General features: G+C 42.0%; 1 protein-coding gene across 1 annotated transcript in view; it reads right to left on the reverse strand.

The window, feature by feature from the left end:
* Window positions 1–27,982, reverse strand: part of SLC44A1 (solute carrier family 44 member 1) — a 277,051-nt gene that overhangs the window by 42,754 nt on the left and 206,315 nt on the right. Inside the window, exons 11-13 of the mRNA XM_077475185.1 lie at window position 27,982; window positions 19,925–20,008; window positions 11,392–11,529 (exon numbers count right to left, since the gene is read on the reverse strand). The exon at window position 27,982 is cut by the window's right edge and continues 156 nt beyond it. Coding sequence (XP_077331311.1) covers window positions 11,392–11,529; window positions 19,925–20,008; window position 27,982 — 223 coding nt within the window. The remainder of the gene's footprint in view (window positions 1–11,391; window positions 11,530–19,924; window positions 20,009–27,981) is intronic.

Below are 27,982 nucleotides of genomic sequence, written 5' to 3' on the forward strand. Positions count from 1 at the left end.
GGCTTGTACAGACATCTGTGATGTCCGACACTTTTCAATTAACTTTCTGCCCTCCAACCCTTTACAAGTTCCAACTAGTCTGTCATTATAACTGACGGTCTTACTAGGCAAAAATAGAGATAGGTCCAACAATCAACATACATGTGAAACGTTGCATTTTATAGATGTATAATTAAGTCTTTAAGTACATTTATACACTGTATAAGTATAAATATTTGTATAAAAGCTTAATTTTAGATAACACTGAAGGATTAAACTACGTTTCAGTTATGTTCTAAATATAAAATTCAACATGTTTACACAGTTTGATGCCTCGGTGTACACCAAATTGACACATTGAACAAATAAAAACCATACTTTGCGATTTATCATCTGTCAACGCTTCCTTCAGGAAACCATACTCACTGACACCTTTGCATTTTCTTTTACCCATAATTTAACAGTATAATGGTCTGTTCTGGCTTTCTTTGTTAAATGCCCTTTCTCTTATGATAGCAATATACAAACTCTTACAATGAAATATTGATTAAATAATGCTTTAGATAGCTTTATACAAATGGCTTTTATGTAATCCGTAAACACTGGGACAGGAATTCTGAAATTGTTTGCATCAATATTCAAGACTTGCTTTATTCAGTTGTTGCAGAAAAGTTACAAGTTTACCCTTTATTTGCCCCTCAAAAAAGATCTTTTAGTGTTTGGTAATTTAACTGGCAGTTTACTACTTACATTTGTATCATTTCATGTTATGCACTGGACTTGAACTGCTTAAATTTCTATAAAAACCTGGAGAAATTATGCTTTAGGCTGGGTTCACACGATCGCAGCATGCGGTCCGATGCGTCCTGGTCCACAGTTTCAGGTCTGATTTTGGCCCAAATTTTGGGCTGAATTCAGACCTCAAACAGACCAAAAAATGTACAGGGATACTATGGAAATTTGCACGAGAGCCACAGAAGAGATATGTGAACCAGCACCATAGAGAGCCGGTCAAAATCTCCTGCTATTGTGAATTGGATGCAGGGAACCTGCGCAAATACATGCAAAGAGGGATTTGTAAACGCACAAATCCCTGTTTCATTAGGGGAGAGGAGACGCATCGTTTGTTCCTACTAAGTAGGAACAATGAGTCGTCTTCTCCTCCAGTCAGTCCTATCGCCATACAGTTAGAAACACTAATGAGGGAACACATTTAACCCTTTGATCGCCCCCTAGTGTTAAACCCTTCCCTGCCAGTGACATTTACGCAGTAATCAGTGCATTTTTATAGCTCTAATTGCTGTATAAATGTCAATGATCCCCAAAAAAGTGTCAAAGGTGTCCGATCTGTTTGCTGCAATGTTGCAGTCCCCCCAAAAAATAAAATAAATAAAAATAAATCGCAGATCGCCGCCATTACTAGTAAAAAAAAAAGAAGAAAAGAAAACGGATTTTTAATACAGCTTACCTGTAAAATCTTTTTCTTTGAGTACATCACAGGACACAGAGCATTTATTCATGACTATCTGGGGTTATACTCTACCTTTAGGTGATTGGACAGTGGCAACCAATAGCAAGAAGGTTCCTCCCATATAACCCCTCCCATACGGGAATTACCTGAGTTTTGTAGCAAGCAATGAAAGTCCGAGAAAAGGGATCTCTGTGTCCCGTGATGTACTCAAAGAAAAGGATTTTACAGGTAAGCTGCATTAAAAATCTGTTTTTCTTTATCGTACATCACGGGACACAGAGCATTTATTCATGACTATCTGGGCTGTCCTAAAGCAATGCACCTGAGGGGAGGGAGATACAGCTTATACAAGTCCCAACTGTCCCCTGGCCTTATAAGGCTGCCTGCAACAAGTTGTGGCCGAAAACCATCTCCTTCTGAGACCTGACATCCACCTGGTAAAATCTAGTGAACATGTGAATCTGAAGACAAAGCGGCTTCCCTGCAGACCTGAGCCATAGACACCTGTCGATGCACTGCCCATGAAGCACTAACCCCTCTAGTGGAATGCACTTTCAGGTTTCTAGGTGGAACCCTGTGCTTCAACTCATACGTCAGGATGATAGCCTGGCGAATCCACCTCAAGATAGTTGAACTTGTAGCTGCCTGTCCTTTTTAGGACCCTCAGGCAGAATAAAGAGTCAGTTTTCCTAAAAGGGGCTGACACCCTTAAGTAGGCCCCAATAGCCCTCCCTACATCAAGTGAATGAAGTAACCTTTCTTCCTTAGACCTGGGATTTGGAAAAAAGGGAGGGCAGAATGATGTCCTGATTTAAATGAAAATTGGAAACTACTTTCGGCAAAAACTCCTGACGAGGGCGCAAGACTGCCCTGTCCTGGTGCAGAACCAAGTAAGGCTCTCTGCATGAAAGGGCGGCCAACTCCGACACTCTTCTGGCCAAAGTTATGGCCACCAAGAAGACCAATTTCCAGGTCAATAGGACTAAAAGAATCTGCTTCATAGGCTCAAAGGGTAGTCTCTGAAGGGCTGATAGTACCAAATTCAAGTCCCAAGGGCATAAGGGTGGTTTAACCGGCGGCCTTAGACGCGTTACGTACGCACCAAAGAATGAGTTGCAATTGGTCTTTGGAAAAAAACAGATAAGGCCAAAATTTGACCCTTAATTGTGCCTAAGGCCAACCTTAAGTGCACTCCTGCCTGAAGAAAAGCAAGGATTTTACCAATTGTATATTTAGGAGGGTTCCATCCTTTCCCTTCGCACCAGGAAATATATGATTTCCAAACCCTGTAGTAAATGGCCCTAGAATCCGGCTTCCTAGCATTTATCAAAGTGGACAAGGCTGCACCTCTGACCCCGCTGTCTTTTAAATACCCTGGCCTCAATAGCCAGGCCATCAAATTCAGTGACCGTTAAGCAGGATCCTGCTGTTAAGCAGGGTCCTTGGGACAACAAATCCGGATGGAACGGAAGGAGCAATGGGTCCCCTGCTGCCAATTTCACAATTTCCGTATACCAGGACCTCCTGGGCCAGGCTGGGGCCACCAGGATCACCAGTCTTAGTTCTTCCTGTATCCTGTGTAGCAGATGCGGCAGAATTTGAATTGGAGGAAAGGTGTACAGCGGGGAATACTGGTGCCAAGGAACCACCAATGCGTCCGTTCCGGACTGCAAGAGGATCGTTGGTTCTGGACACAAATTTTCCAGCTTGGCATTGAACCTGGATGCTAGGAGATCCACATCCGGGGTCCCCCAATGTTGACAAATCTGGAGAAAGACCTTGGCATGAAGGGACCATTCCCCTGGCAACTGGCGTCTGGTCACCACTTTCCAAGCCACTGGTGGAAAAGATTTTCCGACCTTTAAATTGTTGGTTTTTGACCACCAAAATAGGCCCTGTAGAGTCCATGGGGACAGAATCATAGGATGATCCAAATTCTGAGTGGTCTTGTTCCAGGCTCTCAAAATATAGTTCTTGAGCAACCTGGAGTGGAATTGAGCAAAAGGGACTGCATTGAAAAATGTCACCATCTTCCCAGTAACCTCATACAAAGCCGAACAGATGGTTTCTCTTTTTTCACCCTCCGGACGAACTCCACTATGGAGTTGATCCTTACGGGGGGGGGGGGGGGGGGGTATAAATACTTTTTCTTGGACGGTGTCCAAGTTAAGGCCCAAGTACATCAACACTTGAGTGGGATGAAGGGTTGATTTGTTTACATTCAGAATCCAGCATAGGTGTTGTAAAACCTGAACGGTCCTTAAAATGTCCTTAAAATGTTTTGGACCAGGATGGGATAAGATTGATCCTTTAAGAGAAGATTGTCCAGATATCCCACCACAGCAATTCCCTGGGATCTTAGAGCTGCCAGCACAGGAGCCAGTATTTTTGTGAAGACCCAAGGAGCCATGGATAAACCGAATGGCAAGGGAGCTCCGATAATTCCTCGGGAGAAGGTTCCTGACAAACTTTTTAAAATTATCCTTTAAGGACTGGCAGATGCCAATGGCTGCTACCGCTGGCTGAACTGCTGAACCAGCTACTGCAAAGGAGGCCTTCAGCAAGGATTCTAGCTTTTTATCGGCCGGATCCTTAAATACCTGGGCATTATCCACCGGGCAGGTTCAATTTTTATTCACTGAGGAAATGGCGGCATCTACAAGAGGTGTACCCCCCTTCTTCCTGAATTTCTCCTCCATAGGATATAAAAAGGGAAACCTTTTTGGAGGTAAATATATCCTGTCAAGATGATCCCAATCTGCATAGATCACCTGTTCTAATAATGGATGCACAGGAAATGCTTGGGAACCCTGCTGAGGTCAAAGGGAACTCAAAGTAGAACAGGAGGGTCCAGTCTCCTGAACCGGGGGTAATTTAAACTCAGCTCGAACCATCTCTGTCAGAGATTGGACAAATAATTTTTGGGAATGGGAGGCTGAGAATGGCTCCTCTGAGCTAGACTCCCCCGTTGAGTCCTCAGCATCTCCCTCTTCCCGATCCTTTGTGACCAGATCCTCTTCCCACTCTGGCTCTGGGTCACCTGGCCCTGCCTGGTTATTAGAGTCCTAATGCTCAGATGACTCACCATCAGGATCAGGCTCTGGAGGGGGAGATCTGTTATGTTTTCTCGCTGCTTGTGCTACTGAGGCAATCATACCTGCTATGTTACCTTCAAGGCCAGCTAAGGCAGACACCAAATCATCTTTGGTAACATAAGCTGAAGCAGGGACACTAGCAGTGGCCACAATGCCTGACAAATGCAATGGCTCAGTTAGGCCAGAAGCCGCAGGACCTTCAGGGGAAACTGGGACAATATCCTCAAGAGTTTGGTCTCCTGGTTTTAAAGGAGGTATTCGTCACCCTGTATTAGTCTTGTTCCCTGTTCCTCATTTCCTGCAAGACATTGCTTACAAGTATGGGAAGACGGTACTCCCTCTGAGCTTCTAACTGTAATCCAGTATACAGCAGCTATTACAGTTTTAAAACAGTCCCCGATAACCTGATGCAACTGTGTCCAAAAACCTGCAGACTCACGTGCCCAACAAGCTCTATGCCTCCACAGCGCACTCCAGGCGAAATCCAGCTTTTAAGGCTCTAGATGGCGTCGTTCGCCCGCGCGGTGGGCGTGGCACATCGCACGTACACCACATGCATGACCCTCGTACTGCTTAATGGTGCCAAAATACGGTGCATGTGTGCCTGAAGACTGCGACCACACGAGGTGTAATCACGGCGTCATACCTCAATGGCACATTCGAACGTGCCCACAGCAACCGCGCACCATACAAGAAGGCGCACGCGGCAACGGCATCCTGCCCCAGAAGGCACATGCGCCAGCGGCGCATCGCAATTAAAAAAAACAGCATGGAGACATTCTGTAACACAACACAGAGAGGACACAGTAACAGAGGGGAACATAGCAATCCCAGAGGGAGTCCACGCTGCAGGACCTGAAAAAACAGGCCGAATCTTCCTCCATCAGTGGGTAGTGCCTCTGTGGACCTTCAAGGACCGGGTCTCCCATCTTGGGGTTAACACCCTTGGGCCTGTAAAGCACCCTTTTTGGTTTATCTTGGGCAAAATAATGACCAGAATACTACTATCCAAGTGTCCGGTGTCATATGTGACACATTACAAGCAAAACCTTGTTCTTGCACCAAGGCTCAGTACCATTCCTTTTAGCTTCGTGCCATCTGAACGGATCCGATTGCAACGTCCTCACTGGGATGTTAATTGAAGAAAATTTGAGAGCTTCAACGTTCATGACCATCACCTTGAAGACACTGGCGAAAAAACTGAGGTAATTTCCGTATGGGAGGGGTTATATGGGAGGAACCTTCTTGCTATTGGTTGCCAGTGTCCAATCACCTAAAGGTAGCGTATAACCTCAGATAGTCATGAATAAATGTTCTGTGTCTCGTGATGTATGATAAAGAAAAAGCCATAACGCTATTCCCTATTTTGTAGATGCTATAACCTTTGCGCAAACCAATCAATATATGCTTATTGCGTTTTTTTTTTACCAAAAATATGTAGAATACTTTTTTTGTTTTTAAAAAATTGTGGATATTTATTATAGCAAAAAGTTAAAAATAGTTTTTTTTTTTCAAAATTGACACTCTTTTTTGGTTTATAGCACGAAAAATAAAAACCGCAGAGGTGATCAAATAACACCAAAAGAAAGCTCCATTTGTGGGAAAAAAACAAAGTATATTTCAATTGGGTACAGTATCGCAAGACCACACAATTGTCAGTTAAAGCCATGCAGTGCCAAATTGTAAAAGGTGCTCTGTTCAGGAAGGGGGTGAAATTTTCTGGGGCTGAAGCGGTTAAAAGAGAGAGAGAAAAAAAAAAAAAAAAAACACAACTCCTTTAAAAAGTTAAATACATAAGAAAAGTGGATTTCTACAACATTGCAGCATACCAACATTGATTTACTACTTGGGCCATAGCATTTATCACCTAGCTCCTTAAACCGGGAACACTAGACCATTTGACAAATGTCAGTGTCAGTTTATGGCAGCCTGGTTTACTCATCATTTGTGATTCATGCACCGTGGAAAGAAAAACAATATAAAATGTATTTTGTAAGCTTTGGTCTCCAAACAAAACAGCATCATTTGTTACTGAAGAGGCCTTTGTGTCAAGGGCTCTTCACATCAGCCTAAATACATTTGTTTTTTATTTCATTCCTAAATTGAACTTTAAGGTAATGGGGAGACTGCAGATGTATAAATACTAAAGAAGTTGAAAATACAGGAAGGTTTGTGACCAGCAAATTGGTCATGGACATTTCAAGTAGCAAATTTCTAACTAGGGCATGGTTATCAAGTTTCTAGCACAGGTCACATAAAAAGACTTGTAGATTCAGCTAGAAAAAGTCACAATATACAGTATTTTGGTTGTGAATATATTCTTTAGAGACTACCTATTTTGTTATGAAAATATATTCTATACAGTGATACCTTGGATTACGAGCATAATTTGTTCCAGAAGAATGCTTGTAATCCAAATCACTCGTATATCAAAGCGAGTTTCCCCATAGAAGTCAATGGAAATTCAGATAATTTGCTCCACAGTGACTTCTACTGTATGCAGTACTGCATGTGGCCAGAGTTGGGGGGGGGTGCCGGAGACACTCAGAAACCGCTCGGATGCACTCGGAAGCACTCTGGAACAAAGTGTTTCCAAGTGGCTCCAAGTGCATTCAAGCGACTCCGAGTGTCACCGGCGCCCCCGCACCTCTGGCCAAATGCAGTACTGCACACCACAAAGACTTGAATCCTGCTCATTTTGGGAGACAACACGTGCAAACCAAGTCAGGATTTCTTAAAAGTAATAGCTCGTGTTGCGAAACGCTTGTTAACTGCATTACTCGCAGTCAGAGGTATTACTGTACTTGATTCCAAATTCTGAGAACAGCAGCTATTCTTTGCTGAACAACATCCTGAAGCTGCTGGGTTTGATATAGAACAGGGGGAAAAACACAGGCAGAGAGGCAGAACATCCATCCAGAGCACAGAAGGTATTCTTTGCTGAACGGCATTCTGCAGATGTTTCTTTCTGTGATACAGACACAATATCACCATCGGCAATTCAGGTTTGATATGGCTCAGACAGATGGAAAGGCTGCAACATCTAGAGATCAAATGTGCTTTGTGGTGACCCAACCACAATATCTCCAACAGCTACTCAGGTCTGCTATGGTTCCATTCATATGGCATATGAGGTAAAGACAGAAAAAAGGGCAACCTTTTTACCATTCACAAGGTAAATGGGAAAATAGCAGGATACAGAGACCAAGATGATGTCACAAGCCTGGACAAGTCTAAGCTTGTGGCACCATCTTGGTTTCTGTATACGGTGATTTTCCCATTTACCTAATGTAAGTAGATTACTGCAATACATTTTTAGGATTTTAAAGTAGTATGGTCAAAACTATTTCGGCTATACTTCTCCTATAGGTTAGAGAAGTGCAGTTCATTCTGCACTCCTGTGACTTATTTTCAACTGATGCCACTCAGCCGGTCAAGGCTTGGGAAAGATTCCAACTTTATAGCCAGGATCCACCCAGATGCCGGGAACGGCAGCTCAGCAAGTTGCTGGGAGACTAAGCCAGCTGCTCCCACCTCCCACCACAGTCCAACGCTTCAGTGAACACTGGAGGGGCAGTCAATGGCTCTCAGCTCAGCGAAGACTGAAAACTGAGCAATCAGTGGTCTTTGAGCACCCAGTTTTCAGTTTTAGAAGAGGCGGGGGACAGATGCAGTTTGGGATCAATGCTGCATCCACCTGAGTATAATTTTATTTTTATTTTTTATGAAACCCCAACTTCGATTTTAAGATTTGCTGCACTATGAGTTTGCCCTTTTTTCTGTCTTTTGATCATATGCCATATGAATTGAACCATAGCAGACCTGAGTAGCTGTTTGGAGATATCCCAGATAGCAAGCAATTGAACTGCAATTTGAAAATTACTTGCTAAAATATTGCTAGACTTGCCAGGTTTGCTGGTCAAAAGTTTGTTGCACAATTGCAGATTTTACATATATGGACTTATTAATCTTTGATTGTTTTTATTCTTAATTTTATTAATACATTGCTGTATCTAAATTGGTATGAATAGCACCTTAAATTGACAGTGCACCTATTTAGTGAGAAGTATGTTTTGATAGCTAGAATTCTGATATTTCAGTGTTGCTGTTGTCACATATCTTTACTTTGTAATTTTTGGTTTTGCACGATGGTTTCTGTATATCACAGAGGCAAGAACACAGGCATTGAGAGATAGGTAATTTAGAGCACAGCAACAATTCTCTGCTGAATGGCATCCTGAAGCTGCTGGTTTCGGTCTAGCATGGGGGGAGAAGGACAGGGGCAGTTAGAGGCAGGACATTTAGGCTGAATTCACACCTGAGCGTATAGTTTTCAGGTGGAAATTTGCATGATTTTGCCACAATTTTGAACAGGTCAAAAGGCCACCAATGTAAAAAAGCAGATCTACCCAAAAAGAAGCTCATGTACTTTGAGCTTCAGGCGACAGAATGCTCAGATGTGAACAGGGGCCATTTAAATTTGCTTGTTGGCTGTTTTTGAACTTTTGAGATGAGCATTTTACGAGTTGAAAACACTCAGGTGTGAATGCAGAGCAACTTAGAGCACAGCAGCGATTTTCTGCTGAGCGACATCCTGAAGTTGCTGGTTTTTGTATAGCACAGGGGGAAGGACACAGGCAGAGAGAGGTAGAACATACGGAGAACACACAAGCTTTTCTCTGCAGAGCATGGTTGAGATTACAGCAAAATGTAAACACTACATCATTTGCGCAAGAGAAAACCACCAGAAATGAAAATGTAATTCTACTGGATGTACCATGAAATGACCAAATCATGAATTCCAACATGTGATATCCCTTTTCTGCCAATAAGATACCTATCTATTGGTTGGAAGAGTCCTTTTTACGAAGCAGGAAGGATTTTCAACAAATCATGTCCAAAACACTAGGATATCAAATTAAAATGATTTTTGTTTATTAGAGTAGGGGGGAACGTTAAAACTCATGCCAGCACGTTATTGCAGTTTGTGTCCATATTGCAGATTTTACCTCACTTCTTATTTGGGGAAATCTCTGACGGCGCCCCAAATTGCAGTAAAATTTGGCAGCATTTCAAATACTCCCGTATCCCATCCAAAAGGAAAAAATGTTTTAGCAAGTCAAACTTTAAGCACCTTTCTTTGCAGGATTCCAGGTAAACATCTACCAAATGTCAAAGCATGTTACTATTCCTTACACTCAGACATTTACCTGTCCATTGTTTGCCATCTCGTAATCAAGAACCAAATTAAAACAGTTACTAAACTTCTAAGGACAGATGTAAAAACAATAAACTATTAGAAAATTCAGGTGTGGCATCATAGCATCTGGTATCGAACAATCTCAACATACAAAATAATGTTGCCGCTTGGCGGAAAACCAGATAGTATACAGAGTTTTTTATTTTTTTTAAATAATGGCATAAACATCGTTAGCATCACCTACAATGGTCCCAGATGACAACCACAGAGGTTTTAAAAAGGGATTGATATACATTTTTATCTGTCGTTTAGTACAATAAATGGGCTTTAGAAATGGACATGGCTGTTGATTGCCAAAAACAATCAATGTAATGCATTTTTTTATAGTTTTCTGTGATCTCAACTACCTGCAAAAGTCTAGTAATAGCATTTTTCTTTTTTGGTTTTTGGATGTAAAGTCACTGCAGACTCCAGGCAGCTGCCTATTAGCTTAATATTTCAAAAAAAAATTCTCTGGTGTGCTTCGACTAATAAGATTGCTTGTTAAGACACCTCTACAAGGCCTGACCTCTGCAAGCATAGCATACATTATATAAAGATGGTTAGTCTTCATATACTAAAACTATCTGTGTGCAGCTTTTCCCACAGAAGTTGCTAATGACATCACAGATCTTCAAGGCACTGTACATGGGATTTCATAAGTTACCATGTGAAATCTGCATGTGTGCCTTTAACGGCATTTACGCAGAAGAAATATTTAGAATGGATTATGCAAGGTAACTTTAATTACTGCTTTGGTATTTCCTAGCTCAGTGACGGCGAACCTTGACACCTCAGTTGTTTTGGAACTACATTTCACGAGTGCATGAGCATCATGAGAAATGTAGTTCCAAAACATCTGGGGTGCCAAGGTTTGCCATCACTGTCCTAGATCATTTGTTGTTAATAATGTATACAGAAAAAGATGAGAGCATCAAGATATGAACATCAGTGTTTATTCACTATGAGTACTCATTTCTGTTTTGCTGTATTTCTTTTTTTTAATGCTTAAATAAATTACTGCTAGAATTCAGCTGTGAGGATGAATAAAGAAAAGAGCACGAGAATAGGAGGCAAAGTCTGTTTTCAAAGAACCAGAAAGGCAACTAAATTTAGAGTATGTGACCACATTTGCCTAATTTCTAGGAAAGGATAGCTAAAAATTAGAACGTGGCTAATGAGTCAGCAGTAAAAGTTGACCATCAGAACATTTGGTGAACACAGAAACTACAAAAAATGGTAACCCAATACTCCACTAGATGAAATAATGAAGTGATCAAATCATGGATTCCAGCATTTTACATCTTCGTTCTGCCAATCAAATAATTAAAGTTTGAAGGCGTCCATTTATCATGCAGGGATGATCGTCATCAAGTTGGGTCTAACATCTAAAATCCCATCACCTTTGCATTGCGGTATAAGCACATTAAAACATCTTTTACAAATCCAAAAAAGAAATGACGGCAATTATTACATACATTAGTCTCTGATACGTCTGTGCTCACTGTTATTTCAGAAACATTTACAAAAACCACATCTCAATCTTACTTCTCACCAATTAAAAAAAAAAACATATTTCAAAACATTTTTACATTGGTTGACCTCACCTTCCCAAGGAAGAGTACAAAATCGCCCACTGTATTGATGGTAGCAACCCTTAGAGCATTTTCCACAAGGATAACAAGTGCATCTTTCGCAGAAGTGCAGAAGTTTGTGCTATTGATGGCAGTTGCTGTGTAAGCATTCTAGAGAAATTAATCAGAATTTTGGTTAAGAAGATTGCATCTTATATAAACGATAATACAATGGGGTTGATTTACTAAAAGCAAAAGGGGAATTTAACCCAGAGTAGAATGAAGGTGGCAAAGTTTCACTTTGCAAAGAATAACCTATCACATGCATGTAAAAAAATAAAATAAACAGCATTTTTGCTTGTGTGACTGGATGATGGAAGTATGCAGAGCTTCACCTCATTCACTGAATTGTAGGAAACATTCTCTGGCAAAGCGCAACTTCCCTTGCAAACCAAACAGCCCATTTACTTTTTTAGTAAATCAACCCCAGTGACTTCTATGGTTCAACTTAAAAATGTTCCTTAAAGACCAATTGCTCAGATCAGAATATCGTTTATACCATTCAATAAAAGGGTTTCATGAGCTTATCAGATGGGAATAACTGAACAAAGACTGAAATCTGACTTCCATTAAGCAATCTCATGAAGGACTGTACAGTCAGCCTCTCCACAGCCTGACCTGGCTATAAACAAAAGTATGGTAAATTAAGCTCTGCTATACCAAAAATATCAACACAGTGGGGTTTATTTACTAAAACTGGAGAGTGCAAAATCCAGGGCAGCCGTGCACGGTTTCGAATCAGCTTCTAACTTCAGCTTGTTCAATTAAGCTTTGACAAACCTGGAAGCTGACTGCTTTCTATGCAGATCTGCACCAGATTTTGAACTCTCCAATTTTAGTAACTCAACCTCAATATCATAGATATCAATTTATTGGTCGCTATAGAGACTCATGTATACTCTAGTATGAGGATCTTATTGATGACCCATGGTTTCTAGGCACATTGGCATGTCCAATCCATGGTGACACACATAGGTCAGTGTCAAGAGCAGCCAGGAAAAGCATTGAGCCTCAAAATGTAAACACCATATCAACTTTTTCCTCGTCTCCGTCCACCACTGGATTTTTCTGGTTAAATTCAGTGAAAATGTAGATATAAGTGGTCAAGAGATGTTGAGAGCTATCAGGCAGCTCTTTGTAATTCATGAGAACATCATGGTCTGTGTGGTTGAAAACTAGTTCTGCATATAAATCGGATCAAGCGCAGTCTCCAATAGCTCAAAAGTATGCCCAGGGAAGCATACGTTTTAAAAATCATATTAAACCCGAAAATGGACAATGTACTATATTGTAGCTTATCAATCCTTAGATGTAGTGGCTGGATCACACAGAAATCCCTCTAGATCAGTGGTTCTCAACTCCAGTCCTCAGGATCCACCAACAGGCCAGATTTTAAGTATTACCTCGGGGAGATGCAAACTAGAATACTGCAATCACTGAGCAGCAAATTATATCACCTGTGATGTATTTCAGTCATCTTGCAAACTTGGCCTGTTAGTGGGCCCTGAGGACAGGAATTGAGAACCACTGCTCTAGATGAACAGGGGGCAGGTTTGGACAGCAGCATTGTCAGTCTGGGGGTAGGGGGTGTCAGATGGACAAGCAGATTTAAATACAATAACAAATTGAAGCTTAAAGTGATTGTTAACCCACTGAGACATTTTATATAATCCTCTCTGTCTTGTTATCCTAGGTGCTCCTGTCTGTGTTTTATTAAAAAGTGATATTATATGCACTGATCATAAAGTGCTTATACAATATTATCACTAAAAGCAAAAAAAATAAAAAATATTGGTGAAATGTGCACAAACTCTATAACACAAATTAAAGTGGTTTTAAACCCATGGGGGGGAGATATTTCTTGGACCTACAGGTAAGCATTAATCTAGGCTTACCTGTAGGTCAAAGTGGTTTGTAAGGGTTTACAACCACTAATTCATAAAGTGCTAAATTATCAAAACTGCAGGACATGTTTTAACAATATTTACCCATAGTTCACTTCACAATTCGATCGTTTAAATCTCATGTGCGTAGGTTGTTCAAAATCACATCTGTGCTTTTTTTGAAGCCTTTTCACCACTTCGTGCATCTTCACCACCTTGTGAAATGGCCACTCATCAGAGTCTAGAAAACCTTTCGTTCATATTGGGATAACCACCACTTTCCTTGCTTCTCTCCAGCTAGATTGCCACTAGTTACTCCTCAAACCTTGATATCTCATAAGAAGTAAATAGTAGGGGTGCACGGAATGGGTTTTTTGGTGCCGAAACCGATACCGAAAATGAAAAATACACTAGGCCGAAAACCGAAACCGATACCGAAACAGCACCGATACCGAAAATGACTGTTTTTAAAAAATATTTTCATACAGCAGATGGTCAGAGACTGCAGGCATGGTGCAGGAGATGGTCAGAGACTGCAGGCATGGTGCAGGAGATGGTCAGAGACTGCAGGCATGGTGCAGGAGATGGTCAGAGACTGCAGGCATGGTGCAGGAGATGGTCAGAGACTGCAGGCATGGTGCAGGAGATGGTCAGAGACTGCAGGCATGGTGCAGGAGATGGTCAGAGACTGCAGGCATGGTGCAGGAGATGGTCAGAGACTGCAGGCATGGTGCAGGAGATGGTCAGAGACTGCAGGCATGGTACAGGAGATGGTCAGAGACTGCAGGCATGGTACAGGAGATGGTCAGAGACTGCAGGCATGGTACAGGAGATGGTCAGAGACTGCAGGCATGGTACAGGAGATGGTCAGAGACTGCAGGCATGGTACAGGAGATGGTCAGAGACTGCAGGCATAATACAGGAGATGGTCAGAGACTGCAGGCATGGTACAGGAGATGGTCAGAGACTGCAGGCATGGTACAGGAGATGGTCAGAGACTGCAGGCATGGTACAGGAGATGGTCAGAGACTGCAGGCATGGTACAGGAGATGGTCAGAGACTGCAGGCATGGTACAGGAGATGGTCAGAGACTGCAGACATGGTACAGGAGATGGTCAGAGACTGCAGGCATGGTACAGGAGATGGTCAGAGACTGCAGGCATGGTACAGGAGATGGTCAGAGACTGCAGGCATGGTACAGGAGATGGTCAGAGACTGCAGGCATGGTACAGGAGATGGTCAGAGACTGCAGGCATGGTACAGGAGATGGTCAGAGACTGCAGGCATGGTACAGGAGATGGTCAGAGACTGCAGGCATGGTACAGGAGATGGTCAGAGACTGCAGGCATGGTACAGGAGATGGTCAGAGACTGCAGGCATGGTACAGGAGATGGTCAGAGACTGCAGGCATGGTACAGGAGATGGTCAGAGACTGCAGGCATGGTACAGGAGATGGTCAGAGACTGCAGGCATGGTACAGGAGATGGTCAGAGACTGCAGGCATGGTACAGGAGATGGTCAGAGACTGCAGGCATGGTACAGGAGATGGTCAGAGACTGCAGGCATGGTACAGGAGATGGTCAGAGACTGCAGGCATGGTACAGGAGATGGTCAGAGACTGCAGGCATGGTACAGGAGATGGTCAGAGACTGCAGGCATGGTACAGGAGGTGGTCAGAGACTGCAGGCATGGTACAGGAGGTGGTCAGAGACTGCAGACATGGTACAGGAGGTGGTCAGAGACTGCAGGCATGGTACAGGAGATGGTCAGAGACTGCAGGCATGGTAAAGGAGATGGTCAGAGACTGCAGGCATGGTACAGGAGATGGTCAGAGACTGCAGGCATGGTACAGGAGATCAAAGCAGCCTCACCAGTTCCCCTCAGATGCAGCCTGCCTGATAATACATGCACAGTGTTTTCCATGTATTCCAATGGCTGTAGTTCACACCATGCAGTCAGTTTCCAGTGCGGAAACTGAATGCATGGTGTGAACTAGAGCCATTGGAATACATGGAAAACACTGTGCATGCATTTTGTGCAAAAAAAAAAAAAAAAAGCACACGGAACTGCATCTGGTGTGAACTGGCCCCAAGCAAGCTACCTGGTTCCGTTCCAACAGACTTCTATTGGGAATGCTCATATCGTTGCCTCTACTAGCAATAACTTAACCCTTCCCCATTCTATCACATGGAGATAAAAACCTAGCTGGGTCAAAATCAAGATTATTTTTTTTTTATATGGTCAATAAAGTGAGTACAGCCTTTGTCCTGTGACCTGGTGTTATATAGCATGGCTACATTCACACAAGTGGCTAGAGGTAGATAGTTTCAGAGGCAAACAAATGACTTTTGGATGCAGCAGCACTGTGGGCACAAAAAACGTGTGATTTAGCTGCGGACAAAACTCTGCAATGCTTGCCCTGGGCACACACTTTCCCCCTCATGCAGCTTGCCAGTCTCTAAATGCAGCCTTACCCATGCCCGGATCAGATCGGTGATCTCCGTGTGTCACGGAGCTGTGCATTGAATTGCCCGGGCGGCTGCAGTAACAATGTCCCGCCTCCTGTAATCACGTCACGCTGATTCAATGTCCCGCCATTGGATCAGTGTACCGTCTATTACAGGAGGCGGGACATCAATACTGCAGCCGCCCAGGCAATTCAATGCACAGCTCCGTGACACACGGAGATCACCGCACTGTCGGGCGGGACGAAAGGAGGACAGAGGACTGGGGACGGGCAAGGAAAACACCCGTGCAATGGGCGGCACCATGGGGCGGAGCCCCGCACAGGCCCCACCCCCATTTTCGGCCCCATTATCGGCAAGATTTTCCTTTCGGCATTTTGCCGAAAACACCATTTTCGGCCGATATGTTTCGGCGGCCGAAATTTCGGTGCATCCCTAGTAAATAGCCATCGTTGCGTAACATGCTTTAGTAAAATGTATTTAGACCAACAAGGTAAACATTCCGAATGATAAAAATGTACACTCACAATTCAAGTGCCTTTAGACCGGCACTGAGTCATTCCAGCAGTGTATTTTTTGGTTTAGTTCTGCCACTTCGTCTCCGGGGATTGGTGTGCGTTCCAAGTCTTGATCTGGTACAGGTTGGGACCAGAAGTGACGCCAGCGATTACCCAGAAGCCTCTATGCATTTTGCATACATACATGTATCAGGAAGCGAAGGGTGGAACTAAACCAAAAAATACACTGCTGGAAGGACTCAGTGCCGGTCTAAAGGCACTTGAATTGTGAGTGTACATTTTTATAATTGGGGATGTTTACATTGTTGGTCTAAATAAATTTTACTAAAGCATATTGTGCAATAGCTGTGATTTACTGTGATGGCTATGATTTACTTCTTATGAGATATCAAGATTTGAGGAGTAACTAGTGGCAATGTAGCTAGAAAAATGCCAGGAAAGTGGAGTGGTTATCCCAATACACAAAGTGGTGAAAGGGCTTCTAAAATAGAACGGATGCGATTTTAAGCACACTACGCACATGAGATTTAAACAATAAAATTGTGAAGTAAACTATGGGGAAATATTGTAAAAACGTGTCCTGCAGTTTTGATAATTTTGCAATTTTTCCCTTGATAGTTTAATAATTTGCACTATAGCATTGCACTATAGAGTTATATAGTTTGTGCACATTTCACCGATATTGTTTTTAGTGATAATATTGTATAAGCACTTTATGATCAGCGCAGTTACCTTTTATATAATATCAATTTCTCTCTAACCAATGGTAGAGAATTTAGAACTGCAGCAGATTTACTCTAATTTTAAATATAATTTTCGCACCAGATGACACATTTTTTTCCACTTTATTAATAAAGTGCCTGCTATACCTTATTTCACAATGCCACTCGGTGCTCACATGACCTGCCCCTTCTCTCTCCTCTCAATCTGACAGCTAGAGTGGGAGGTGCGGAGATTTCCCCACTGTCAGTCGGGATGAGAGGAGGAGAGAGCCAGCCGGTCACATAAGCGCTGTGAAATAAGGTATAGCAGGCTTTTTTTTTTCATAAAACACAGACAAAGGAGCACAAAGTATAACAAGCAGGAGGGGGTAGGCACTGACATAGGAGCAGACAGGCAGGGAGGGGGGAGAGGAACCAGGAGAGACAGGAGAGGTGCAGATGATGGAGGCACGTAAAACTCACCACAGTTTGAGGGCGGGGGTGGGGGCAGAACCAGGCAGGATCAGCCAGGTATTTCATCTGATAGAAGGGGACAAATTACACAGCAGACACACTGTGCTGTATAACATGCATTAACCACATGCCGACCGGGCCATAGCCGAAAGACGGCTACAGTGCGGTCGGCTTACTCTGGGAGGGCATCCATGGACGTCCTCCCAGAATCTTGCTCCAGCGTGCCCGCTGGGGCCCGCACCCGGGGAACATCCGTGCCGCTGGGTCCAGAGGACCCGGCGCATCATGGTAAACGGCCGCCGATAGTGGCCATTTACCATGTGATTGCTCCGTCGAATGATGGAGCGATCACTTGTAAACCAAACGGCGTCACGCCATGATACCGGCTCCTCCCTCCCCTCTCTGCATTGATCGGGACAGTGAAAGGGAGAGATGGCAGCAGCGCTGTGGGCTGGATGTGAAGTGCCCACAGGCCAACACTCTGCCAACACTTTTAAAAGAAACAAAGATTTTTTTTTTTACTGCATTTTCAGTATTTTTTGATTAATAGCGCAAAAAAGAAAAAACCCAGCAGTGATTAAATACCACCAAAAGAAAGGTCTATTTGTGTAGGAAAAAAAAAAAGGACAAAAATTTAATTTGGGTACCTTGTTGCATGACTGAGTAATTGTCATTCAAAGTGTGAGAGCGCCGAAAGCTGAAAATTGGTCTGGTTAGAAAGGGGGTTTAAGTGCCCAGTGGTCAAGTGGTTAAAGGAACAGGATCAATATTTATTTGTTCTTGAGTTAATAAATGGTTTAAAGTTTTTGAAACAACCAGCTGGTAAACAACCCATTCCGTTTAAAATAGAAATGGAAGGCAAAACATTTTTGTATAGAAAAAAAAAAAAAAGATAAAATACTTTTTTGTTAAATAAATGATCCTATTCCCATAGGCATAGCAGGAGGGGGAAGTCTGATCATTGTAGGAGAGCACACCGAGTTCCCAGTATAGCTAGAGAACTGACCACAGTGAATGAATGAATGAAATACTTATATAGCGCACAATGCGAACTGAATCGCCTCTAGGCGCTGTGGCGAGCTTTGATCATCTGCTAAAAGAGGAAGGTCTTGAGTTTTTTCCTAAAAGCCAGGTGATTTTCTTCCAGGCGGATGTTGATTGGTAGAGCATTCCATAGCAGAGGCCCTTGGACAGCGAATCTCCGATCACCCTTGGATTTATACCGGGCTTTGGGCACGAGGAGGAGGTTTTTGTTGGCTGATCGAAGACTGCGGTTTGGTGTGTAATGATTTATTTTCTCCATTAGGTATTGCGGAGCTTCTCTATGCACACATTTGTGGGTGAGGCAAAGGGTCTTGAACGTGATCCGATTTTTTACGGTTAGCCAATGTAAGCTCCTCAGTGAAGGAGAAATGGATTCCCAGGGTTTTTTTCCTGTTATCAGCCTTGCCGCCGTGTTTTGGATCAGTTGTAATCGCGCAAGTTGATATTGTGGTAATCCTATGTAAAGCGAGTTTGCGTAGTCCAGTCCTGAATTAATGATTGTTCCAACTACCACTGCTTTGTCATTCTTTGGGATAAAAGGGATGAGTCTGCGAAGCATGCGCAGTAGATGGTGAGATCGACTGACTACAGATCCTATTTGCGCATCCATTGACATTTGTGCGTCTAAAATAACCCCGAGACTCTTCGCTTTGGTCTTTGGGGAGATAGTCTGCCCAAACACGGTTGGTGGAGACCAGGAGGTTTTGGTTGCGGGCTTATGATTTGGGTGTAAGATAAGAAGCTCTGTCTTTGATTGGTTCAGCTGGAGGGAGTTGGTGGTCATCCAGTCCTCTATTGATTTGAGGCAGTTTTCAAGTTGTTGTTGGTGATCTTTTTTTCCATTGATCCGGAAATAAAGTTGCGTGTCGTCAGCGTAAGAGTGGAAGCAGAGATCTGAGCATCTGATGATAACAGTGTGTTCTCCTGCTTAGTATGGTCAGTTTTTAATAGGAAACAGAGGGACTAGCAGGAATACCAGGAATTGCACACAAAGGAAGCAATAAAAAAAAGATAACAGGATACCTTCTCATACAAGTACATGGTACAGCAGGCACATATCAGGAATATGAAATATTGGGGTAAAAATGCTTCAACTCTAGCTAATACTTTAGCAAACAGTCTTTTTTCCTTCTGTGATAAAGGTTGTACATATATAAAGCTGATCATTTTAAGCACCCCTGCCAGTGGTAAATGGTCTGTCATCTCTAACTGCAAGAGAACTTTTCTGTTGAAAAACAACAGACCTACTGGCTGGATCATCGGAAATAGAATAAAGAAATCCTATAATAGAAAACATAGCCATCACATCTAAGAATTGGTATGCTTTAATATAATAAAGGTTTGCTTTTGGGTATAATACTGCTTTAAACAAGCCCAAGGTCTAATCTATTAAGCTTATACGTGAAATGTACATTACTCACCTGATTTAAATATGTGAGGCACTTTTCCAGACACCAAAGGCAGCAGATACAGGATTTCAGCATACACCTTGCACAGGCATTCTCCTAGAAGATGGACGTTAAAACATTTTAGAAACAAACACTTAAAGATGTAAAAAATAAGTCACAACTAACTAAAAACAATAGTTGACAAGCCTATGTGCTCAAACAGCTTCAGAGCAGCTTTTATACAGTCCCAATAATGCTGTTTGGTGGGGATCCATACAGGGTGAACCCTGCTGTACATCATAGAAGGGCAAGTGTCTGCACAGTGGGAAGAGTGCATTAAAAAGAAATGTGATTGGGATTCCATAGATGAAATTACTGTTTTATCTTAGCATCCTTTTGACAGATGTAAATTTAAAGGTCTTCTCTATATGCACACATTTCACATTACGACACTGAAAAATATTTATTAGCCATAGTATTACAGTGCTGATGTTCACTGCATTGTGATGTCATATTTAATACCCCATATGTACTTTAAAGTGGTTGTAAACCCTTACAAACCACTTTGACCTACAGGTAAGCCTAGATTAAGGCTTACCTGTAGGTCCAAGAAATATCTCCTAAACCTATACTGTTTAGGAGATATTTAGAAAAAGACAGCCACCGCTGTCTATGGCGCATGCGCACTGGGCAGGCCGCAGATCGCGGCAATATGCCGCTCGTGTCGGCTCCTGTGCGCATGCGCGCAAGTGACGTCATCGCGGCTCCGGCGAATCACAGTGCTGGAGCAGTGAGACCCGGAAGTCACTCCGGGATACATGGCAGCGGCGAAGAGGAAGACGGAGGACTGCTTCGGGGGCTTCGTTCTCAGGTAAGTTATTCATAATGAGCTAGTATGCTATGCATACTAGCTCATTATGCCTTCGCCTTACAGGGTGTGTTTTTTTTTGCCTTTACTTCCTCTTGAAAGCAGTTTTAAAGGCATTTTGAATTAAAATAAGAAACATGTTATTTATACTCACCGCTCTGTGCAGGTGCATAGAACAGCCCCAAACCTCTTATGGGGTCACCTGCTGGCGATCTTGGTTTCATCCCTTCAGTTTTTGTCCCTATAGCAAGCACTTGCTATAGAGGCAGGCATGGGGCTCAATCCCAAGCCGAGCTATGTGTGCCCATTGACACAAATAGCACGGCTCGGCCCCACCCCCTGCTCTTCGCTCATAGCATTTGACTGACAGCTGCAATGTGGTAAGAGTAAAGAAGACCGGTGGGCAAGCAAAAAATGCATTGTAAATTCAGAAAACTAGGGCTCTTGTGGTTATATCAGTAGGTACCAGATCCAATTTCTGACATAACAATAGAAACTTGAGTACTGTCTGTGATATTTTTTATTTGCACCAACATACAATTTTTCAGGACAAGCTTTCGGGGTATGTCTCCTTCTTCAAGGTCCAAGCAGTAATGATTTACAAATTTTTAAGCAGAATGTAAAAACAAAACAAAACAAAAGGGAAAAGGAAAGGAGAGAAAAAAAAAAAACCCCACATACAAATCAATGGCAATAAAGATAACAGCAGAGTTAGTGAGATAAGACAGAGGGAGAGCTATGGAATGGAGGGGGGGGGGGGGGGGGGGCTAGTCACAGAGGGGGTTGTAAAACTTTAGAATAATGGGTAAGGATTTTTACATTCTGCTTAAAAATTTGTAAATCAGTACTGCTTGGACCTTGAAGAAGGGGTCATACCCCGAAAGCTTGTCCTGAAAAATTGTATGTTAGTGCAAATAAAAAAAGTATCACTGACAGTACTTAATTTTCTCTGTCACAATTGCACTAATATGGCTACAATCACATTAAGTATGACATAATACAAATTTTCACACATGTGCTGATGTAGGTGTACGCATACCAATGCTGCTTATGAAATGCACATGAGGCTGCTTAAAAAAAGTGGAGACTTTTTGGAGATATGTAGATTTTATGCACATTAAATTCACTTCCCCTTTAGCCCTTAGCAAACCAAAAGGATGCCCTGCCCAGATACACACATGGGATGTTTTACTGCAGGAAAGGCAAGCCTGTCAAATTCATAGATCTCTCAAAATAACATTCTGATAAAATGTAGTTTGGACATGAGGTATATAAACAAAAGTGCCATCCTGGATGAGCATTTTTCTGACAAGCTAAAGTGTTAACCTACTCTTCCCCCCCCCCCCCTCAAAAGCAGCTGTGTCTCCCTATATTTTTTTTATGATATAGTGCCAATATTTTTTTTAATTATTAATAAAAGTCTAAACTAGTTGTTGATCCTGCCAGTGCTCTTTTCTGTGATTGGTGCGACTACACTATCTGCGAGCCCTCTTCCCACTGAGCGTAGTCGTAGGTTTTCCTCAATTCTAGCACAGCCAACACCCTCTCCTATGCTCTTTCTTACACAGAATGATTAAAGTGTCACTAAACTCACACAATAAAAAACATTGATAAATGGTGTATTACATGTTGTTCATAATCACTCAGTCACTATGAAATTCATATTCTATAATCGGCAAAAAAACCTGGTTGATCCTGCTGCTGTCTACCCCTTCTGCCCATGTCCCTAATTCAACAAGTAATTTTTCAGAGCAATGTTGGCAGCTCTGCACATGGTCAGTTTGCAGTGAGTTTATATGCTGAGCATTTCCTCCCTATAACATCTGTGTATGATGATTTAAAAACAGTTTATTGATATTTATTTTTACTCTATTTCAAAGGCTTATTTTTTTTTTATTTTGAACATGTGACCAGCAGAGGAGTAGAAGCTCCTCTTGCTTATGTTTCCCTGCAGACAGATGTGGGTCATGCGACAGCTGTATATTGATTAACAAAAGGTACTTGGAGGTTTTGTTTTTATTAAAATAATTACAGTGCTATCATCCATATACAGAAATAGAAGGGACAATGTAAGTTAAACAGTGTGTGTTTAGTATCACTTTAACAGCATCTCCTGCAAGGAGCCTTACTGTCATCCCACATCAAACCGTTCTGCAACGTGCAAAGAACAGGTGACACGCTCCAGCGTAGCATCATTCCAAGCATTGCTATTCCTAAGCCCTTGTACACATGGTCGGACATTCCGACGGAAAATGTTGTCGGATAAGCCGACCGTGTGTGGGCTCCATTGGACTGTTTCCGTCTGAATATCCGACGGACAAAGATTTAGAGCTGGGCTATAAAACTTTCCAACTACATGATCTGATCGGACTTTGTCCGATTGTGTGTAGAGAATTCCGATTGGACAAAGTGCCACGCATGCTCAGATCAAATTCCTAGACCAAAGCTATTGGCTACTAGCCTGAACGTAGTCCCGTCCTAACGAAATAACGTCATCACGTTACGTACGATCGGATTTTCCGACAACTTTGTCCAACCATGTGTATGCCACACAAGTTTCGGACAAAATCCGATGGATTTTGTTGTCGGAATGTCCGACCGTGTGTACAAGGGCTAAGAGATGAATAGTGATCACGTTACTGCTGTAAAAAGGATTAAAGGGTATGTTCAGATTTTCTTTTGGGGCAGTTGCATGCATTCAGTTCAATGTTTAAAGTAGCATTAAACCCTCAGAGCGGTGAAGGTTAAAGAGGAACTGCATCAAAAACAGCCATTCTGAAGTTTCCCTCCAGTCACTTTGCATATTATTTTTTTATATACTGTGATTCAGTATTTGCTAAATATGCTGCAGAAATCTCCCTCCACTGCAACCATTTTAACTGTGGGCAGCTGAAGCTGCTGCCTGTTCACTTCCTGTATTTACACAGACACAGGATGCACACCTCCAGCTCTACAGCCCCAGAGCTCTCATTGGCCCTCGTATGACTCATCCTCCCTTCCTGGCAAACTCTTGTGAGAGTGAGAGAGCGCTGTGCATGATGTCATAAGCCTAGACTTTTTACCAAACTAGAAACAGGAAGTGGGCTGTATAAGGATTTACTGGTAGAAAAAAAAAAGGCTTTACAATCCAAAAAGGTAAAAACAACAAGGGCAGAAGATTTAATAGATGGAAAGTTGACACAATGACTGAAGGTCCACTTTAACTGCTTAAAGACCGCCTCACGCCGATATACGTCGGCAGAATGGTGCGGCTGGGCACAATCGCGTATCTGTATGCGATTCTTTAAGTGCCCAGCCGTGGGTGGGGAGCACGCTCCCAACCCAGTCCTGAGCTCCGGGAGCAGCGGACCCGATCGCCGCTGGTGTCCCACGATCGGGTCACAGAGCTGAAGAACGAGGAGAGGTCTGTGTTAACAAATCTGTCCCTGTGCTTCTTAGTGTGGCTGTCACCGATCATCTGTTCCCTTTTATAGGAAAAAACAAATCAGTGACGTCACATGCCAGGCCACGCCCTACAATAAAAAAAAAAAAAAAAAACACAACGTCCCACATAACCCCTACACTGCTCCCTAGTGGTTAACTCCTTCAATGCCAGTGTCATTTACACAGGAATCAGTGCATTTAAATAGCAACGATTGCTGTATAAATGACAATGGTCCCAAAAATGTGTCAAAAATGTCCGATGTGTCCGCCATAATGTCGCAGTCACAATAAAAAAAATATACACAAAAAACAAAAACACAAAACAAAAAAACAAAGCAAAATCGTTGATATCCGCCATTACTAGTAAAAAAAAAAAAAAAAAAAAAAAAATGCTATAAAACTATCCACTATTTTGTAAATGCTATAACTTTTGCGCAAACCAATCAATAATCGCTAATTGCGATTTTTTTTTACGAAAAATATGTAGAAGAATACGTATCGGCCTAAACTGAGGAAAAAAACGTTTTTATATTTTTTTGGGGGATATTTATTATAGCAAAAAGTAAAACATATTGCATTTTTTTCAAAATTGTCGCTCTATTTTTGTTTATAGCGTAAAAAATAAAAACCTCAGGAGGTGATCAAATACCGCCAAAAGAAAGCTCTATTTGTGAGAAGAAAAAAAAGGTGCCAATTTTGAGAGCCACGATGTACGACCGCGCAATTGTCAGTTAAAGCGACGCAGTGCCGAATCGCAAAAGGGGGCTTGGTGCTTTGGCTGCAAATTGGTCCGGGGCTTAAGTGGTTAAGTGCACACACTGCTCTATAGAGAGCCGCCGAGTAATAGGAGCCACAACAGAAGTCGGGAGGACAAAAGCAAAAAGGATCAAGTGCTGTAAAGCAGAGACAGTTTGCAAAATGAATGTACGGTAAGTGTGATAATTTAATAAGTTTGGGTTTAATAACACTTTAACAGCTGGAGAGGATGGTAAAACTTACAAACACTTCAAGCTTGTGCCAATTCTTTCACCCAGCAGAACAAGCTTCATAAAGAAAAAGGGAGATTGAGGACCATTTTGCCCTTTAAATTTCATTAATCCCCGACTCATAAAGAAGTTGAAAAGTGCCAGAGAAAGCATGACACTTGACAGGCACGATTATGTAATTACCACATTTTAATAAGAATCCAATAGAAAATCATTCATCATAGTTAATTTAGGATCAAGCAATTTGCATTCCCATTTCTGAAAGACTGATAAGCCTCAAAATAATGTAAAAACACTTTTACAGCCAATTAACTTCATCTTGCTGGATAGTAAATTGGAATGAAAAAAAATGTCCTGTCTTGTGTCTGAGAAGTCCAGTTGATCATATACTCTGATTATACACTTAGTCGAAATCAGGTATTTTGCATTTCTGTCTCAAACATGGCAAGATGGCACATCAATCTCTAGAAACAACTGGCTCAATTATGTGTGCATTTTTGCAGCATGACTGGAATTTAAAGTAATATTAAAGGGTCAGCTTTGTGTTGCTTAAAACAACAAACATGTTATACTTACCTGCTCTAGGTAGTGGTTTTACACAATCCTCCTCTTTTCAGGTCCTGCACCAGTGCTCTGGGCTCCCGCCCCCGCTGACTGCCCCCATAGCAATCTGCTTGCTATGGGGGCACTTGTGCGTGCTCCTTCTCACCATGCATAAGACATACAGAGCAGGGCTTGGCCCCACCCCCTGCTCTCTCATCACTGGCTCTATCTGACAGCAGAGAGAGCCTCGGCTTTTATCCCTAGATCATGATCAGGCTCATGTATTTTGGGGGGGGGGGGGGGGTGTAGGGAGAGCTGATAGCAAGATATTTTTCTTTTTTTTTTTACCTTACTGCAGATGATGAAAAAAACTTCTGCCCTTACAACCACTTTAAGCCAGCCACAGTTGGTTCAGCAGGGACAGGTTGGGCAGGCTGATTGTACCAAAGTCGATTCATTGATCCACTTGGGTACAATCAGCATGTCGGATTTTTCATGTGATTGACAGCAGCTATAGCCGCTAGCAATAATCACTGCGTGTTATCCCAGCAGGGACAACTCCCTACACCTCCCCCCACTGTGAGAACACAATAGCTCAGCGGGGAGGGATTTTTTCCTTCCAATACCACATAAAATCTCACTGATCTGAGTAATCTAGTTTATATTACATATTACACACACATATACATATTACTCACCGATCTGAGTAATCTAGTTTATATTACACACACACAAATGTATTTATATTTTTATATATATATATATATATATATATATATATATATATATATATATATATATATATATATATATATATATATATATATATATATAAAAACATACACACATCCATACACTACACACACCAATACTAGTTAGTCCAGATGTACATGCACTGTTGCCCATTTTGGACAATGGCCGAGTACAGAAGTACCCAGTTTTTGGTTTTACCATGCCTCAGTTGTCCACCGGAATTCTGTCAAGCTCACCCATTGAGATCAATGGGGATGCCCCACAATTGACAGCCAAGCCCTTGGCTTGCGGTTTCTGGACAGTGCAGTAATGTAAAAGTGCTACTAGAGCCCTAGCAGTAAAATATAGGCAGTAAAACAAAATAAAAAATAAACCAACTTAAGCTTTTACGTTTTACTTTTTTTTATGCTTTTGTCTTTTTCACATGTTTTAATAAAAAAACAACTGAAAATAAAAGCTCTAGATGTGCTTTACCACTTTGTATCCGGGGCAATTTTTTATTTTTCATACACATTAAATCAGCATTTTTATGCTAGAAAAAATCCCCAAACATCATTTTTGCTGAATGAATAGGCATGCCATTTGCACAGCTCTTTATCAAACACATATTTACGAAATATTACACTAAAATTAATTGTAATGCACAGAAACATAACAGAATGCTCAATTGTTTTATAAATATAAAAGACAGTTTAGCATTGTGTAAACAGATGCCAAACATGCCAAGACTCAAAATTGTGTATGCCTACGAAATAGCAAAAAAATACAATACCTAAAAAACTTTTCATAGGTGATGCTTTAAAAGCTATTGCAGGCTATCAGTTTAGAGTTAATCATGAATTATGGTCCCAGAATTATTGGTTCCCCTACAACGCTCGCAGCAGTACCTCAAGTGTGGGGTACAAACACTTTTCAATTACACGTGCAAGGCCCTGCAGTTGCGTTTACATGTGGGGGAAACTAGGTTTTTTTCTCTGTTTATTTTTGTTACACCTTTTTCATAAAAAACAAAACAAAAAAACTGATATCACAAGGAGGCTAACAAGCTCCCGATGTGATAGCATGGGCAAGTGACAAGTTCTCTTTATGGGTACATTAGACCCCCCTCATGTCTCCCCTAACCTTCACTGCAGCCAATCAAGCACAGATCATGCTTAGTTTCTTCCCAGGCTATCGTAACCAGGGAATGAATAAACTGAAACCAGAAATGTATGGGGAAGTTTACTGCAGTCTCGAAGAAATGGGAGTGCCTGGGAATCATGGCAGGCAGCAGTGGAGGGAGGGCTGTCCTTCTCACTACTGTAAAAATTGATTGAATTTCTGTAGAGCTTTAAAAACAGCCTAAGGTCATAAAGCGTTTAAACAATGTAAAATAATCCTGCCATTTCTAAACTTTATACATTAAAATGGAGCACATTATCGTATGGTGATATGAAAAAACAAAAAACAAAACAAAAAACTTACAGGTACACTCAGTGCTTTCATTGCAGTATGATCATGTTAGAGTTGTAGCTCACC

Source organism: Lithobates pipiens, unplaced genomic scaffold (assembly GCF_037356315.1).
Source record: "Lithobates pipiens isolate NorthernLeopardFrog02 unplaced genomic scaffold, aLitPip1_a1.2 Scaffold_13, whole genome shotgun sequence".
Lineage (NCBI taxonomy): Eukaryota > Metazoa > Chordata > Amphibia > Anura > Ranidae > Lithobates > Lithobates pipiens.